This window comes from Sesamum indicum, linkage group LG5 (genome assembly GCF_000512975.1).
Source record: "Sesamum indicum cultivar Zhongzhi No. 13 linkage group LG5, S_indicum_v1.0, whole genome shotgun sequence".
NCBI classification, from domain to species: Eukaryota; Viridiplantae; Streptophyta; class Magnoliopsida; order Lamiales; family Pedaliaceae; genus Sesamum; species Sesamum indicum.
The window spans coordinates 2,472,882-2,490,161 of record NC_026149.1 but is presented as its reverse complement, the minus strand read 5'-3'; the positions used below and the strand labels follow the sequence as shown (position 1 = coordinate 2,490,161).

General features: G+C 36.8%; 4 protein-coding genes across 7 annotated transcripts; 2 read left to right on the top strand and 2 right to left on the bottom strand.

The window, feature by feature from the left end:
* On the bottom strand, positions 1–1,676 carry LOC105161801 (probable aspartyl protease At4g16563). The gene has a single exon (XM_011079615.2). The coding sequence runs from the start codon at positions 1,468–1,470 to the stop codon at positions 64–66; it is 1,407 nt and encodes a 468-aa protein (XP_011077917.1). The 5' UTR covers positions 1,471–1,676; the 3' UTR covers positions 1–63.
* Positions 2,862–6,374, bottom strand: LOC105161707 (2-Cys peroxiredoxin BAS1, chloroplastic-like). Its single transcript, XM_011079494.2, has 7 exons — positions 6,090–6,374; positions 5,221–5,295; positions 4,597–4,678; positions 4,415–4,494; positions 3,942–4,067; positions 3,323–3,436; positions 2,862–3,187 (listed from the first exon to the last, which is right to left on the bottom strand). The coding sequence occupies exons 1-7, from the start codon at positions 6,288–6,290 to the stop codon at positions 3,071–3,073; spliced, it is 795 nt and encodes a 264-aa protein (XP_011077796.1). The 5' UTR covers positions 6,291–6,374; the 3' UTR covers positions 2,862–3,070.
* LOC105161706 (transcription termination factor MTEF1, chloroplastic) lies at positions 7,224–10,273 on the top strand. Of its 2 annotated transcripts, none has more exons than XM_011079492.2 (2): positions 7,224–8,285; positions 9,729–10,273. In XM_011079492.2, exons 1-2 carry the CDS (start codon positions 7,353–7,355, stop codon positions 9,840–9,842), a joined length of 1,047 nt encoding a protein of 348 aa, XP_011077794.1. In that variant the 5' UTR covers positions 7,224–7,352; the 3' UTR covers positions 9,843–10,273. The 2 variants fall into 2 exon arrangements, with proteins under 2 accessions (XP_011077794.1, XP_011077795.1); XM_011079493.2 differs by lacking the exon at positions 9,729–10,273 and adding an exon at positions 8,792–9,721 and having other exon boundaries at positions 7,226–8,285.
* Positions 12,706–17,261, top strand: LOC105161705 (transcription factor E2FA). Of its 3 annotated transcripts, none has more exons than XM_020693677.1 (14): positions 12,706–13,172; positions 13,844–14,027; positions 14,204–14,254; positions 14,343–14,428; positions 14,504–14,592; positions 14,716–14,770; positions 14,964–15,016; positions 15,102–15,152; positions 15,246–15,294; positions 15,446–15,511; positions 15,587–15,663; positions 15,771–15,993; positions 16,462–16,528; positions 16,882–17,261. In XM_020693677.1, coding segments are annotated over exons 1-14 (1,293 nt in total). In that variant the 5' UTR covers positions 12,706–12,932; the 3' UTR covers positions 16,884–17,261. The 3 variants fall into 3 exon arrangements, with proteins under 3 accessions (XP_020549336.1, XP_011077793.1, XP_020549335.1); XM_011079491.2 differs by having other exon boundaries at positions 12,707–13,163; positions 16,612–17,261; XM_020693676.1 differs by having other exon boundaries at positions 12,707–13,172; positions 16,612–17,261.

The window sequence follows — 17,280 nt, the reverse complement described above, 5'->3', positions numbered from 1 at the left end:
TAATAATAGACTTGAACAATCACATCAATGATTTCATATAATCCAATAATTAAATTGTGAGTTTTACTTATTATTACAGACTTGTTTCCGAAATCCAAGCCTCTCATTCTCCAAATCATACTCCATGTAAATATTCTGCTGCTGATAATTACCAAATATTATGGCCGGACCCGGCCTAACTCCGCCGCCGCCCCTGTCAGTCGTTATAGTCATGCAAACCGCCGAATCCACCAACGGCGAAAAGTAATTTTCCACCGGCAACGCCATCTTTGCACCGCCTTTAAAGTGAAAGGCCAACTCTGGTACAGTAAATGAATTTTCATCGGAGACCTTAAAACATGGTCCCAGCCCCGACAGGTTTTCGACCTCAGCCACTCTGCTGTAATTTTTACCCACCTGCTTCTCCAACTCCCCACCCCCCTCCTCCCCCACCCCCCCTGCCACTAATTCATACACCTGATTCTCCATGAAGGTGAAGGTGGTGCCGGAATCCACGATGATCCCGCCGCGGCCCTCGGCGTCAGCCACCAGAAATTTGTAAGGAACCCTGACGTCGACCCCGCCGACTGTGATTTTTTGTAGCGTCACGTAGTAATATTCTTTATAAGCTGGATGCTTTGGAGTCGTCGGGTTTTTACTGAAGGGTGTGTAGTTCATTCGGGCACCTTCAGTGCTGGCGTCGGCGCCGCTGGCTGTTTCTAATACAAGATTACTATGTACCGGTTCGTCGTCGAACTCATGAGAGACCAGACAGTACGAGAATATCTTGAGGCCCATCTGCGCCGGCAACGAGTCCGGTCCACGGCCAAACCCGGCAATTCCTGACGGCTCTGTGGACGCGAAAATAGAGCAACCAACGATGAAATTTTCCACTGATTTTTTGGGGAAGATTAGGGTTTCTGAGATTAGTAGCCCACTAGTTGATCCAGAGCCATAAGTAGCTTTGAACGGTGGACAAGATTCATTGCAGCCGGTTGAATTTTTCCGGCAGCCGTCGCACTGGACATTGGGGGAAAGCCATCTGCATTTGGAATCCTTGCATCCCACAATCTTAGTCGAAGAAGACAATCTTGGTAAGAAAGTGGTTATATTTGCGGGGTCCACCCCTATAAAATTGCAGGAACTGCAGGAAAAGCTGTCTGTGCATGGGAACCAGACCAGGCTGCTGCCGGTGTCCATGAGAAAGGATAACGTCTGCGGCGGAGTCCCGAAGCTGAGAGAGATGGAATAGCCGCCATAACCGTGTGGAAAGATTGGTGCTTTGACGGCGGAAGTGTTGGCCTGGGGGTGTTTGAGGTGGTGGGCTCTGGTGGCTGACGCGGTGGCGAGGTGGTTGAGCTTCTGCCATGGATTGGAAAGCGGTGGCGCTGCGGGGGATGGTGAGGTGGAGAGGGTGATGACAGTGTGGGCTGAAGAAAGGGAGAGAAGAAATAAGAGAGAAAATGGAGAGATAAGAGAAGAAGAAGGCATTTGAAGTTTTTAACTAATCGAATTATAGTACCTTATGGTCATGGCTCATACTTAAATATCATATCTTAGGAGTATAATTTATCCTTAATTAATATTAGTAGTTATAAACTATAACAACTAGTTTGAAAGTCGTAAATATATTTATACTCTATATTTTGGGCTATTTAAATACACTAATTCCACGGGAATTTTAATTGGAAAAATTGTAATTTGAGTCGGGACCTGTATTTTTTATCTTGATTGAATTGATTTTTGCAATTTATTCTTATAATTTTAACATTTTGAAAATTTCAATCAATGTGTTGGAAAATTATGTATGACTTGTACATGATCCAATTAAATTGTAATTTTTTAGTTATGTAAATCAATTCGTGCAGGATAAAAAATAACAATTCTTATGTAACATAACTAAAATTATAATTTAATTGAGTCATGTATAAGTCACACCCAATTTTTTTTTGCCTATGACCAAAAAATGACTAAAATTATTTATAAAAAAATTATAGAATTAAATTATAAAAATTAATTCATATGTAATAATTCATATATAATTAAATTATAAAAATTAACTCATATAGAATAAAAAAAACCAATTCCTAAATTTCAGGACTAAAACTATATTTTTCACAATTTAATTTATAAAATTTGATAACATCATCAAGAGACAAATTCAATTTTTTTTTTCTTCCAGTGACTCCAAAGCAAATTATTCACATGTAATAATTATATAAACCTCCTCTAAAATTCCCTCTATACAAATAAAAGTATTCTAATATTTTTAAAATTACATCCACCCTAGCTAAGTATAATATATTGGTGGCCTCATGGCACAATCAATAAGTACGTAAAATAGGATAAGAATTCTTCGTTTAATGCTTATATGAATATACACCATTTTATTTGTCAGATACATTAAATGCAACTTTGATTAAGCATACATATTATATTGAGATTTTCTTTTTCAAAATCAAATAAATAAATGTGGTGTAATCAATGAATTCGATGCAATATATTGTGAAATTTAGAGGAAAAAGAAGTAGAATACAAAAGGTGGGAGATAGAACCAAAAAAACAAAAAAGAGAATTAATTTAGTGAATACATAACGCATAGTATGTCATAAGATAGTTATTATACACCTCTTATTCTTAATAAATATGGTATAAATAATACAAAGTTTGCGATACGTTATTTTCTATTAAGTTTGATTATAGATAGCACATACATAGATATATTAATTAATGGAAAATGGATGAAATTAGAGGCTACCCTGTCTAGTATCGTTGGGGGTTAATTTACAATTGAAGTGCTTGGCAGAACCCCAAACCCATTACAACACCCGGATCTGATTTGGAATTTGGCTTACAAGTCATAACATATTGCTCGCCAAATATAAAGACAGTAAGAAAACGAGGGAAAGTTTATTGCAGCATCGAAATACAGGAGGAGGAGAAGTCCCATTCAATTTTGACATTAGGTTATTCCCAACCAACAGGCAAAACTCAATGTTAAGAGGTATGCTACATTGCAACAAAACTTTGTGAAAAACCTCTATAACTAGCAAAAGGCAATACCATCACACTTCTGTTGGATCTATCCAGCTTAGATTGCGGCAAAGTATTCCTTGCTAAGTTTGGGGTCCGGTTTCATGGATTTCTCACCAGGTTTCCATCCAGCCGGGCATACTTCATCAGGGTTCTCTTGCACGTATTGTAAAGCCTGTGGAATGCGGAGTGAAAATTTCATCAGTTTACTAAAGTTCGTTATGAAATAAGCTGCTTTTCTGTCAAGTTTACACAGCCATTAAGGCCCCATTTTGACAGCAGAATGGATTAGAAGCCAGGGATAATGTACCTGGAGTGTTCTCAGTGTTTCATCAACACTACGGCCAATTGCCAGATTGTTGATGGTGGAGTGTTGAATAACTCCCTCTTTGTCAATGATGAAAAGTCCTCTTAGTGCAATACCCTGACACGGCACCACAGATGATAAGATGGTTTAAATTATTGTCCATCCTTAGTCTTTAGCTCTCAGGAAAAAGTAACTATCGTAGTCCAATATTCATATGTTTAGTACAAGCTCACTCAGATTCATATATTGATGAGCTGTAGAATCTTTAAATAAAGCTGGATATCTGATCACATTATCCTTGTCATATCACATAAATGGGTCTAAGAGAAGGATCAGAACTGTCAAATTGGCTATTATTGCAAGGAGTGCCATATTTCACCAACTACCAACCATCCATCTTAAATTTCTTTATTGTGCTTGGAAACTTATACATGTTCAACTCCAGATTTAATCACATTTATGCTCTTTTTCTTTGAGGTGCTCCTAGATCAGCAACTTCAACAACACAAGTGGCTACCACATATAAGATGTTCAAATTCACCGCAGGTAATATCATGATTAGATTACTATGTGCAACTCCAATTGATTATCTCAATTCATTTGCATAAAGCAATTTACATACCTGATCAGGAATCAGCACATCGTATGATTTCGAGATTGATTTGGTCACATCAGAAACTAATGGATATTTTAGATCACCCAATCCCCCGGACTTTCTGTCTGTCTGGACCCATGCAAGGTGGGAAAACTACAGGACAGTAAAAATATCAGCAGTTTAATCAGTACTAAAGAAAGACTCAGCTCCAGGATGCAAGAGCACAAGGCCAAATTATCAAGACTACAGTGGTGTCTCTATCTATGTCGTCATTTAGAAACAGTAGCCCTTATAACTGCATATCAGTAGAAAATTAAGATAAAAAATCATCACAAGGCATTAGATAACCAAATGAAAAACAATACAACTAAGAGATAAAGTTGGACATGATACAAATGACATCTAGATAGTAGCTGCTTGAATAAATGAAGTCAGAATGAAAGAGTAAGTTAGTGAACAAGAAAATTCCAACCAGTTTAAAAGTAAAAGATAAGACTTACCACACTGTCGATGGATACACCTAAAACTTCTGTGTTCAGCTTCTGAAATTCTTCATATCGGTCACTGAAAGCAGTGATTTCTGCAAATAAATGATGGAAGAAATGTAAACATCAGCCATCAGCAAACAGAAATCCAAAGAGAAGGTGATGAATATGGTCACAGGATCTGGTTTAGGACTCACCAGTGGGGCAAACAAAGGTGAAATCCAGTGGGTAGAAGAAGAGTATAACATATTTCTTTCCTATATACTCAGAGAGTTTAACCTGCAAAACAATATTGAGATCAATGGGAAAACTATCATAAGAAAGGTAAAGCATGTATTGCACAATATAGGACCAGGGACACAGACAAGAAAATATAGGGGTACAGAAGACAATAGAGCTTGCTGATGGAACCATTTAAAGCCCTTTATTTAACAGTTGCATGGTTATTTTTGTTTCATGACCTTTACTCCAATACAAATAAGTGAAACAAGATGTGTACCCACACAATCATGATCCAAATAAAACCAGAAGCTGACTAGAGAAAACTCTGGTTTCAATTTGAAAGCTGTCCATCTTAGATATAAGTATCTTTAAGAGCATTAAGTTAAATGCTAATCCTTATAATAACAGTTGCAATAAAAGTCCAACAACCATGGAGCTACTGAACGAGAACCATGCATGCAAATAATAACAATTTAACTCCATTGATTTACAAAAAAGGATAAAGATGGCACAACCAGAAAGCACGAATTGAAAACAAGGACTTCCAGGAAAGGGAAAAACATAGGTTGTATATTCATCCAACATCCATCATTAGTTACCTTAATAAATTCCTGATCAAAAACAGCCTCTGCCTCGAAGTCTGGAGCTGTATTTCCAACCAGAGGAAGTTCACTCTGTCAGAAAATATAACAGTCACACAAGAAAAGAAGTTAGAGATAATCTATTGACATATGAAGACAGTCACAAAGCAGAATCCAACCACTCTGAAGATGCTAACTGATAATTTTGACTAATATCTAATCAACAGAAATTTCTTTAGATGTATACTCAAGAACAGAGAAAGGAACTTGACAACCTAAACCAAAGACCACCTTTTCTGTCTTAATTCATTAAGAGCAGCGGTAATGTCCAGTCAAAAAATTCTCCATTGCCAAAGGTTTTCTAGACAAAGAATAATGCAGTTGCATAATATCTAAATTCAAATTAAGTATTCAGAGACAAACTCTATACATTAGCTTTAGTACATTATGGAATTCGCAACCCATTTTATCCACAGTCAACATGCACACAACAAAATTCGATGAGAATTGACTTCCGGAGAAGCTAAAGTCAGCAAAAGAGCAGTTATGTGAAAATGGACACTGAAAATCGCTTCTCAACCAATAGAAGCTCGTTGAGCAATAAAGAAGAGAGAAAAAGCAAACCCAGATAGGAAACACCACCCAAAACCACTCAAGGTTAAGAATGGCAAATAAAATCAAATTAAACCATCGGGTTTTGCAACATGAATCACAACAATACACATATTCTAAAAACACACTTGGAGAATTAACAGAAACTGAAAAATAAACAAGCCCAAAAGAACATTCTTAGTTAAAAATTAGTACTGACATAAGAATGCATTCAAACATTTTAGCAGCCGTAATAAAAGAGGAAGTCAAACAGGAGACGTAATAGCAAAACTTACAGCACGGACGAGAAAACTTGGGCGTTTGGAGGTAGAAGAGCGGGAGGATAAGGAGCGGGGAAGACGGGATGCGACGGGTTTGCCGGAGAAGGAGGAAGCAAGGGGAATGGTCTGAGAAGAGAGGGATTTCTTGGAAGAAAGGAAGGCTTTGGGATTGGAAGAGAGAAGAGCAGCCATGGAAGTAGCAGCTGAGAAAGCCATTGCGGTTGAATCCAAATGGAAGGATCTGGAAAGTGTAGGAAGGTAGGTGGCTCTGGCTGTTGTTGATGTGTATATCCCTATGGTTTGGGGTCTTAAGGTGGAGGGTGGAGAGTGGTTGGTCAGAAGATAAGCCAGAAACGGCGTCGTTGTATGGACTAGGTTGGGCCTTTTACGGGTTAGTTTTTTCTGTTGTTATTTTGCCTTTACTTTTTAACATTTTCCTTTTTTTTTTTATATATATATTTACTAGAGAAAAAGGCCCAGATTACTCAATATGGTGGACTTGAACACATTCATGGATGACCAAAAAAAACATATAAAATGGCTTATCTATTCTAATTTTAATTTTTCAAAAAAGTTTACTACTTTTAACATTTCTTTTTTCACCCCAATATTAAAATTAATAATCCCATTTAGTTTATGTTCATACATTTGAATTTTACACATTGAAATTCTATTATGTATCTTGTAATTTAATATTGGGACTAATTAATTTTGAAAAATCCTCCGCCATCATTATATTTATTTAAATCAGCCACGTCCTAATATATATATGATTTGAATAGTTCTCGAATTATAAGTTTCACTTCATAATAAATTACAATTTTTCAAAGTTAATTAATTTTAAAATAGAAATTAGCATAGATCTCTTAAATGTTTTCTTGATATTTCATTCGCTTATGACAATAATGCCGCCCAAAAAAACAATGCTCGATTCAAAAGAAATTGGATCGTACGATTACAATAATCAAATTGGACGATAGCTTAACAAATTATGGCGAGAAAAATATTTTGCAAAAATTGAAATAATTAACTGAAATTTAATTACAACTAAATTTATATTATTAAAAAAAAGGGGGGGAATGTGAAAAGACAAAAAGCCCTAGGAAAGAGGAAGAAGAAAACAAAAAATGGGCTCCAAGGTGAAGGAAGCAGCACTACCATTATCCTCCCAAGTCCAAACTGGAGATTTCCAGATAACACACGCGGCCCTCTCCACCTTATCTCCTTCCTCAATTCCTCCTTTTCCCCACTCCTCTCCTCTCCAAACATGTAGCAACCATGCAAGAAACTCTCCACCTTTCCTCCTCCTCCACCATTCCCATCTCCCGCCCCAAACACCTCCATTTCCCGCCCCATTCCTCCCCCAAATCCCCCACCATTTCCCTCCCCCCCGCACCCAAACCTCCGCCCCTCAAGTCCCCCGAAACTCAATCCCCTCCCATCATTTCCCCTCCGCCTTCCGGAAACACCCAGCTCCAAGAATTGCTCCTCTACTTGGATTCTCTGGGCGTAGACTCCTTTTACTGCCTCCACTCCCACCCACCCTTGATTTCCACTCCCCTTTCCCAAATCAAGTCCACCGTCGACTTCCTCTTTTCTCTAGGCCTCACCGCTCAGGATCTCCGCCGGATTTTCCCCATGTGTCCGGAGCTCTTGACCTCTTCCACTTCCTCTACTGTAATTCCGGCCACCACTTTCCTCCTCCGAGAGGCGCTAGTGGAAACCGCGGGCCTCCGCCATGTCATCCACCGCCGTCCCCGCCTCCTTGTATGCAGCGTCGAGCGCCAGCTTCGGCCTACTCTGTACTTCCTCCAAGGCACCATTGGTATCGATGATGTCAGCAAGTGGGCTCCGCTTTTATCGTGCTCCGTTGAATCCAAGTTCATTCCTCGGATTGAGTACTTGCAGAAACTTGGGTTTTCGTACAAGGATACTATTATTATGTTTAGGAGGTTCCCGTCGTTGTTCTGTTACAGCATTAAGGAAAATTTTGAGCCGAAATTTGATTATTTTGTGGTGGAAATGGGGAGAGAATTGAAGGAACTGGTTGCGTTCCCGCAGTACTTTTCTTTTAGCTTAGAGAATAGAATAAAGCCGAGGCACAGGATGTGTGTGGACAAGGGCGTCTGCTTGGCATTGCCTACTATGTTGAAGTTGTCGGAGGGACGGTTTCGGGAGAGGTTGGAGGTGTGTTGTAGTTCGTCCGCTCCGGTGAGAACTTCTCCCTTGTGGTGCACAAATACAAATACTGATGGTGATAATGTAACATAGATAGAATGAAATTTCTTGATAAATTTAGCATCATTTGTTTATATTGATAAATGTACATGAATTCTACTTGTGAATGATTATCAAGTTAGTTCAGGTCCTTATCCTGTTAACATTATTACCAAGTGTTTGTGAATGGGCCTGTGCCAGCTGCCAGTAATATTATTCTGTCTTCGAGTATGTTTTCGTCTGAGCAAAGATTGAATGAAAACAAGGTTTATTATTGAATGTGATCTGAGGAATGTAAAAAGAACAAGCTTGACAACAAAACGAGAATTGAAAGTATTTAAAGTGAAGTAATGCTTTTCAGCTTCTAGAATTTGCTAATTATATTCTCTAGTTGACACGGATTGTGTACAATTTTATTTTCATGTGCTGTTGAACTTTGCAACTAAGTGCAGTGAGATTCTGCTGTGGTTGCCTCTTATATCTTCCTTAACTGATTTCAGGAATAGGTGGAGGTTTGTATCTATACACAGTTGTGCACTGGCGAAAATGCTATGTGTATTGTGCTTCCATATTTGATGTGAGAACATCTGTTTTGTGTTTATTGCACTTTCAGCAGCCTTATTCTGAGCAATCGTTCACCTATTGGAACATTCTCTGTGCGGGATGAGGTCTCATGTGGTTCAGAATTTTGTTGCTTAGATGAGCCTTTTTCGCTTTTCTAAGCTAGATGACAATAAGTTGCTGTGTGGCCTCTCTATTGGTACCTTCACTAGTGAGTTATCTTTTTGTGAGTGCAAGCATCTGTTTGCACCACGCCTGGTAGATGAATCCAGTTTAAGTGGCAACTTAGGATGGTTTTTTACTTCTCAAACACTTTGCGTCTTTGTTCAATTAGGATGAACCCTGAAGTCTTGAATCACATGTTAGCATATTCTAAAATTAGTTTAATCAGGTGCACGACACGATTGTAGTATGTAGATTTTTTTAGATACTTTATGCCTACCGACTGCAGTGTGGTGTAGAGGATGATTGTTATTTGAACTTCAGATGGAACCAACTTGTACAGTGTGTGATACATTGATTTTGTAGCCTTGGATGGTTGATTGACGACGTCCTCTAATGTGGAGAACAATAAGGGACATCATGATCAAAGTGCTCGTCTCTTTTACATTTCTAGAGAATGTTTGCTATTGTTCTTGTATCTAAATGATCTACTACCAGATGGATCCTTGATCTAAAGGTTTATTGTGCAAGTGTATACATCAAGTATTGTCGACCGCGAAGGTGGAATAGATTTTTCTTTGTCATTGGATCAAGCTGCTGGAGATGCATGCGTTTTCGCTAGATACTTAATTACCCGTGTGCATTAACTTTTTGGGGATCCTATGCGACATTAGAATCAGGAAAATGAACTGCAAAAATCTGTCTTCTTGTTAGGGAATTGAAGGGGATTTCTTCACACAACACATGCAAAAGACATTTTCTTTCCGAATCATGAGAAAGAAATTATTTGAGACGAGAACAATCATGCATCAGAGTGCTGGTGGTTGAGGTCCTGACGATTGCTGGTGGTTGAGGTCCTGAGGATTGCTGGATTCGTTCTTTGTGGCTGTCTGTGATTTCGCATTAATGTTGCATAGATGATGATGATGATGAGATCACTTCTACTTAACTCTAACGAATCTGCTTCGTTGATAGACAGTTTCCAAAAGTGCGATTAAGCATTTAGCTATTCATATAAAAATCTTGTAATGAATCTCTTGTTATCAGTTGAGATCAAAGGAAATAACTTGGGTAAATTGAGCTGCCACAAGGTTGCCAACATCCCACCACCTTTTTCTTTCTGGCTATCCACATTTGAAAATCCCAGATCCAGTTCTTCTGGACTGCGGAAACTCAGTTGTAAGAGTTGGTGAATGTGATTGGGGTAAAAGTAGTGTTCCACCAAAATGACTCTAATTTGGGCAGGGGCCATACCGAGGCGACAGGTTTCTTTAGAGTTAAATCAAGTTGTTGGCCAATCTTGTCATAACATTATTCCTGGCGTTTACCAATAACACATTTGTTACCGTCAAACTTCTATTATGCAGACGGGACATTCTACACTAACGTTGCCGGTCCATTTATGACTTTCATATCATAAATAAGGATACAAACAATTTATTCAAGAAAAAGCACACATAATTTATTTAAAAAACAATTAACAGTGTCCTAATTCTCCCAATTCCATTCTCATTAATTTTTTAAAAAATGACATTTTTTTCAAATAAAAATAACTATTACTAAAATAGAATCACGACTTTATAATTTTTGCCAACTAAATTTGCTTTAATTGACAAAAAAATCAATACTATAGTCATGCATTATATAAGTTGTAATTTACTCATTTATAATATTACAGAAAAATATCTTTTTTTTTAAACAATTGTGATAGCCGGACTCATTACCATTTTGGTAGTACAGTAGTAACTATATATTTATTGTTCATTTTCGTAGTGTTGGATGATTAATCCATTATTCATGATAAAATTTAATTTGGTTTAATTTATTGATTCGAGTAACTACATATTCTTTTAAAGTGAATATATCATATGATAATATAGTCATAAAATCACCTTAAATTTTTTTTTTTAAATAATAATTATATAATTAAATTACATACTTGATGTAATTCGAACTAATAATTTCAAATTTATTTACGAAATCTCAATATCAGCCGCCGGTCTAAGCATCAGGTGGCTCAAAAGACCTTTTTCTTGGTCCGTGGACTTACCAAAGAGAGAGAGAGAGAAAAAGAGAACTGAGGGTAAATAATTCTTCTATGCCACACGAAAGGGAGGCAGTTGTAGTGGACTCGCAGGGGCGGCAATGGAGTTTTGACCTTTATATCTTAGGGTGAAGAGGGGCACACGCTAGGAGCGCGTGGCGGAAATAGCTGGGTTAGCTATTTGTATGAAGGACACTAAAGGCGCGCATTTTCCCGATTCCACTTCTTTCTTTCCGTCCTTGTTCTTTAATCTAATTTTGCACCTCAGCTCCCCAGGTTTTACCTAAATATGAATATATCTCCTCCTTTGGATGTTCAGCTCTCGAACAACAAAACGTTTCATGTAAAAACGAACTGAGTTAAAATTTCAAAATACTAATAATGACCTGCTGAATATCGAATTCAATAAAAATCGGTTGGGTTCATTTTTTTTTACCAAATTAACTGTTTTTTAAACTATAAATTAATATATGTAATTTTTTATTTATTACATTTAAATGTATAATTATGATGTATATACATATTTTTTTTGAAAAATTTGATATTTGGTACAGTATTCCGGTACCGTACTGAACCCCAAAATTGTTTATTGAATACCACATCAAACTTTTCGGTTCAATTCACTACGATTTGATTTATCGAACTGTACACACTCTTAGCTATATGTTTGGGTTCTAGACACTTGTTCAATAACAATGATCTATTTTACAATCTAATTTTTTTACCACTATCAATACTTTGTTGGGAGGGGCGTAATGTTTTCGTTTCTATTCCAAATAAGACTAATTCCATATCCAATATGAGATGAGAATACCAGTGATCTAAAAAAAAAGGTACTAAAAATTTGAGTGGGGTTATTATAATGCATTTTTTGAAAATAAAATCGATACATGTCAGTTATAAATTTAAGTTCATATAATTTTTAAAATATATTGTCTTACTACAGTTATATATTTGATCAGTGTATCATTTTTAAAATTATTAATTTTCAAAAGATTCTTTTTTTGATTCTTGATCATTAAGAGCTGGTATGTTTTTTGCTTGATTACAAAATATATACTGTGTTAGTCAATCAATGAAAAGCTTGTTGTAAGCTAACATTTCTTTTTTATTTTTTGGTATTACAAGTAAAAGCTATTATTTTTAAAAGAAAATTACAAAAAATAGCATGACTTCTAGTTTGATGTCACTGATCATCGTTATACATAGTTTCGCGAGCATATAAAAAAAATTATGATGTGAAATGAAAAAAAATACAATCATGGCGTAAGATGATGACAAAAATTGATGAGAAGTAAAAATATGGTGTGACCTCAGATCGAAAAACATAAATTGTAATTGTGAATTTTTAAAAAATATGAAAATTTGTGAAAAAAAATTATAGAAAACTAAAGTGAGATTACTAAAAAATACTAAAATTACTATTTGTTATTTTTTATATGGGTATAAATAAATTAAGGGATAAATTTGAGTATTTAAAAATTAATACAACAAAAGATTTTATCTGATAATTGTATCAATTCTAAATTACATATTTAAGTTAAAAAATGAGGAAGCTAGAGAGGGCATATATAGTGAATAAATGAAAAGATTGAGGAGCATATTGCAAAAAGCAGGGAATAAGTAATTTTCATTCTCATTTTCTCATTTTCTCTCCACTTCCCTCCACATCTATCCGAACCAAAATTCCCTCCCTTCCCTCGTTTTCTACTTCCCAGCCCAACTCGCACACACAACACGCACTCACGTACACTACTTTTCTCCATAAAAGTATCAAAACCCTCATTTTCGCTCGCGCTGGAAATCTAGAACCCTTAGATAAGCTCTTGTAGCTTTGTTTATTTGATTTAATTGATCTGATTAGGCAACAATTAATGGCTGGGCTTGGAGCTCGGACCGGTGACTCAGGGGCAACGCCTCCGGCGGCGGCTGTGAGTGGCCAGATTCTCAGCAAGCAGCAGACTCCGCCGAAGATGATCGGGCGCCACCTCGCCTTCGCTTCTATGAAGCCTCCGTTTGTTCTCCCAGATGACTACCACCGGTTCTCCACTCCGCCACGCGCCGCCGCCGATCATCCGCCGGAAGCTATCATCGTCAAGTCTACCGTACGTCCAGTTCTGTCACTAGTACTTTTTCCTATTTCGACTGGTGTTTGTTTGCTTTCTTCTGTTTCTATTTTTGGACTCTTTCTCAGCTATTAATTTTTTTGAAATGAGTTTAACTGTTTTTGTTGTTAGTGGACGGGTTTTATTGAATTATCGCTTGTTAGCGCGATACGTTTGAACCACTGAGAGCTAAGACTGCTAGATTTGTCACCTTATATGTTTAAGATAGATCTATATATGTATGATAGAAGAAAAAGAGAATTCTAATTCTCATTCATACTCATATAGAGAGTGAAGTGCCTGTATTGTGTAAATTTGATACCTAAATATCTTCATAGCATTTAATTCTCTATGTTATATTTGATTTTATGACACGATATAAGAACCACCCTTGAATTTGTCATGTCATTTTGACCCCGCTATATATAATTCTCACATTGATGATTATTGGTATAAGATGATAATATCTGCTCACAAAATGTCACTTCATTAACATGCGCAACCCATGACATGTAATGAAGCCACTTTGCTTTTACTTCAGATGTTTAACCATTGCACAACCATAAATCATCATAAACCAGAAGCAGTTTGTCTACATTTTGAAGTTCCTTATTGCCAGTATATGACGAGTGCATTGTCAATCATGTCTGCTGACTTCAGTGTTCAATGGTGTATCTCAGCCTTTAAAGCGGAGGAACGGGTATGAAAACAATGAAGTTGAGTCGAGTGAGTGGTCAGCAAATCTGGGATACAGTGATATGGTTAATAGTCCCTTCCATAGCTCTAAAAGGAGAAAGGATAAAGGGCCGCTCAAAGTCATGAAGAATAATAGATCTGTACCTTCAATCCTGGTCTCGAATGTTGGTAAGACTTGTTCTCCTAGATTTGTCATTTTCTGTTTACCAACTTCTGAGAAAAAAATAATGGGAGCATTATTGGATTTGGATTTGATAAAAATGGCTTCAATTGCAAATTTATTTGACTATTGATAGTTTCATTTATATATAAATGAAATAACATTATAATTGCCAAACTTGCAGATGCTCCATCTCCTCTCACTCCTGGAACCTGTCGCTACGATAGCTCCTTAAGTAATCACTTTACCCTGCTTATGACATTAAACTTTTAAGCTGTAATTGCACAAGTATATTTCTGACTAGCATGGGCAATACTTCTCAGGTCTTTTGACCAAAAAATTTATCACTTTAATAAAGCATGCAGAAGATGGTGAACTTGATCTAAACAAAGCAGCTGATACTTTGCAGGTGATGCTTCTGTAGGATGAATATGTATCATTTTGGCTACATATTAGAAAATTTAGTTGAAGTTTTGCTATGCAGGTGCAGAAGAGAAGGATATATGACATAACCAATGTGCTTGAAGGGATTGGCCTTATTGAAAAGAAGCTTAAGAACAGAATCCGCTGGAAGTAAGCTCGTGTTGCATCTCAAAAATACTAGGGCGTTTGCTTTTATATTGCATATCGTAGTCGACTTAGGGAGTGACATTAAATGTTGCGATTTAATGTGAACATATTATGATTACATGCTAGGGGGCTTGATCCTTCAAGACCTGGAAAAGTAGACAATGATGCCACTCTTTTACAGGTAAGAAGGGACATGATTATTTTTGATGATTTTTAGTTTGACCTACTTTACTTTATTTTATCTATGAAGTTTACTGATGCACTTGACTCAACATACATGGTGCTACTTTGAATCTTTTTAGGGTAAAATCATGTAGGAATTTGTTCATATTTGAATCATCTGCAATGTTCTTTCCCTTGTTGCCTTCTTGCAGGCAGATATTGAAAACCTGTCCGTGGAAGAGAGAAGTTTGGATGAACGAATAAGGTTAATAGTTTATCCCTGTCAAGCAAAAGACGGCTGCAATCTTTATATTATTGTTTTATGTGCTGATTCTTCAGGACAATTACAGGCAAATGCAGGAAAAATTGAGAGAACTGAGTGAAGATGAAAACAATCACAAGTAATTCTTAATTATACTTGTAATTATGTTAACTTTATTAAACTTGAATATTTTCTGTTTGCTAATGCTCATATTAATTTTTGGCTGTTGTAGATGGGTGTTTGTAATAGAAGATGACATTAAAAATTTGCCCTGCTTCCAGGTTCATTTCTTGTCCTTATATGGTGTTTACGCGTGAACAATTTTCATGTACTAATAAGATGGAAGGTAGAAATAAGGTGGAAAGAGTTTCTTTGATTAATGTGGTGCTCAGGATTGAGTTCAGTCTTTTGAGTGTTTTACTTTTCTAACAGAATGAAACCCTCATAGCAGTGAAAGCACCCCATGGCACCACCCTTGAAGTCCCGGATCCTGACGAGGTATAGCTACAGTAACTGAACTTCCATGACTGTACTATGGAGGCTTTTGATTACATAATTTCTTTCTATACATAGGCTGTTGACTATCCTCAAAGGAGATACAGGATTATACTTAGAAGTACAATGGGTCCTATTGATCTTTACCTTGTCAGGTATCATTTAGATTCTTTTTGACACCTATCCTGGCTAACCTCATTATGTCCCGCAAACTGTCATTTATCCTTTCTCCATTTTCTGTATCTCTTTCATTTTGACTCAGCCAATTTGAGGAGAAGTTTGAGGAGGTGAATGGAGTTGAACAGTCAATGAACTTCTCTCTTGCCCCAAGCTCCGGTTCTAATGAGAATCCAGAAATGGACAGAGCCTCCATAGAGCACAGTCCCGAACAAATTGAAGCTCAGTCACAAGAGACCCATGGACTTAACTCTATTGTTGGTGAATCTACTGGAGGAATGACAAAGATCATCCCTTCAAACATTGATGTAAGTCTGCTCTTGCTAACTAAATGTTTTTGACTTATTGAACAGAACAAATAAACAGTTATTTCTGTTTTTATTGTTCTCTCGAGAATGTTATCTATCACATACTTGTATTAAAGCTGAAAGGTTTAGCTATCTGGTGCAATTTACATTTTGCAAGGCCAAAAATACCTGATATTCTGGTACTTAATTTAAGAGTTTATTTAGGATAAAGTGCTCAAAAGTGCAGTGTTGAAGATGAGATAAAGTGGTAAACCACTATGGTCTAGTGTGTTTCTGATAAGGATTTCAATATTCTTGAATGGTGGCATTGTTATGGTTCAAATGCCTATTTGACAAAAACCTTCATGGATATTTGCAGATCTCTTTGATAAGAGGCTTCTGCATTTTCTCTGCTATTCAGAGACATTAATTAGAAATTTATTACTGCAAGGTTTTTGTTCAACCTTTTTGTGTTTTTGATTTTTGCAGAATGATGCAGACTATTGGCTTTTATCAGATGGGGATGTCAGCATTACAGACATGTGGAAGACAGATTGTATCCTTATTACTTTTCTTTTTCTTTTCCTTTTGGATCTCAGGCATCTTATTGAAGAATTCATTCTTTAACTTCCATTACAGCTGGTTTGGTGTGGGATGGGATAAATATGCTTGATGAGGAGTTGGAAATTGCTGCACTTGGTACAGCAAGACCACAGACACCACCATCTGGTATTGCCAATTTAACTCCTGTTGTCAACTTCCCACCTAGGTGATCGGTTTTGTGTAATCTATCAGACCAGCTGACCAGTGAACTTCAGATGGTAACATGTCGTTGCCGTCTCCCTGCATTCTCATCTATTCACTTCTGAAAACATTGAATACATCAGCTACAAACTTAACTCATAGCAGAAGAGGGCACGTGAGGAGAAACCAAACCGATATAGCGGGCCACGGGAGCTGAAGCTCTTAAAGCATTTCTCAAATGGTACAGATCCCAGAGGTGAATCTCCAATTCTCCATGTGATTTGGTGGGATTGCCTGAAATGAGATGGGTGTGACATCTGACATGGGCTAGAACCAGAACACATGAATTGAGACTGAAATTACTTGCATTCCTTGCTCCACAAACTTGGTGTGAAGAGAACTGAAATAAAAGGAAAAAGATGTATCATTGTTCTGCAAAGACATTTTTGATAAGATGTTGAAAAGTTATTTATTAGAAAAACTTGATGAACAATGTAAATAATCTTGGACTAATTTGTGTTACAAGATCAAGTTTTCTTTTTATTTATTTGAAAAATTTGATAT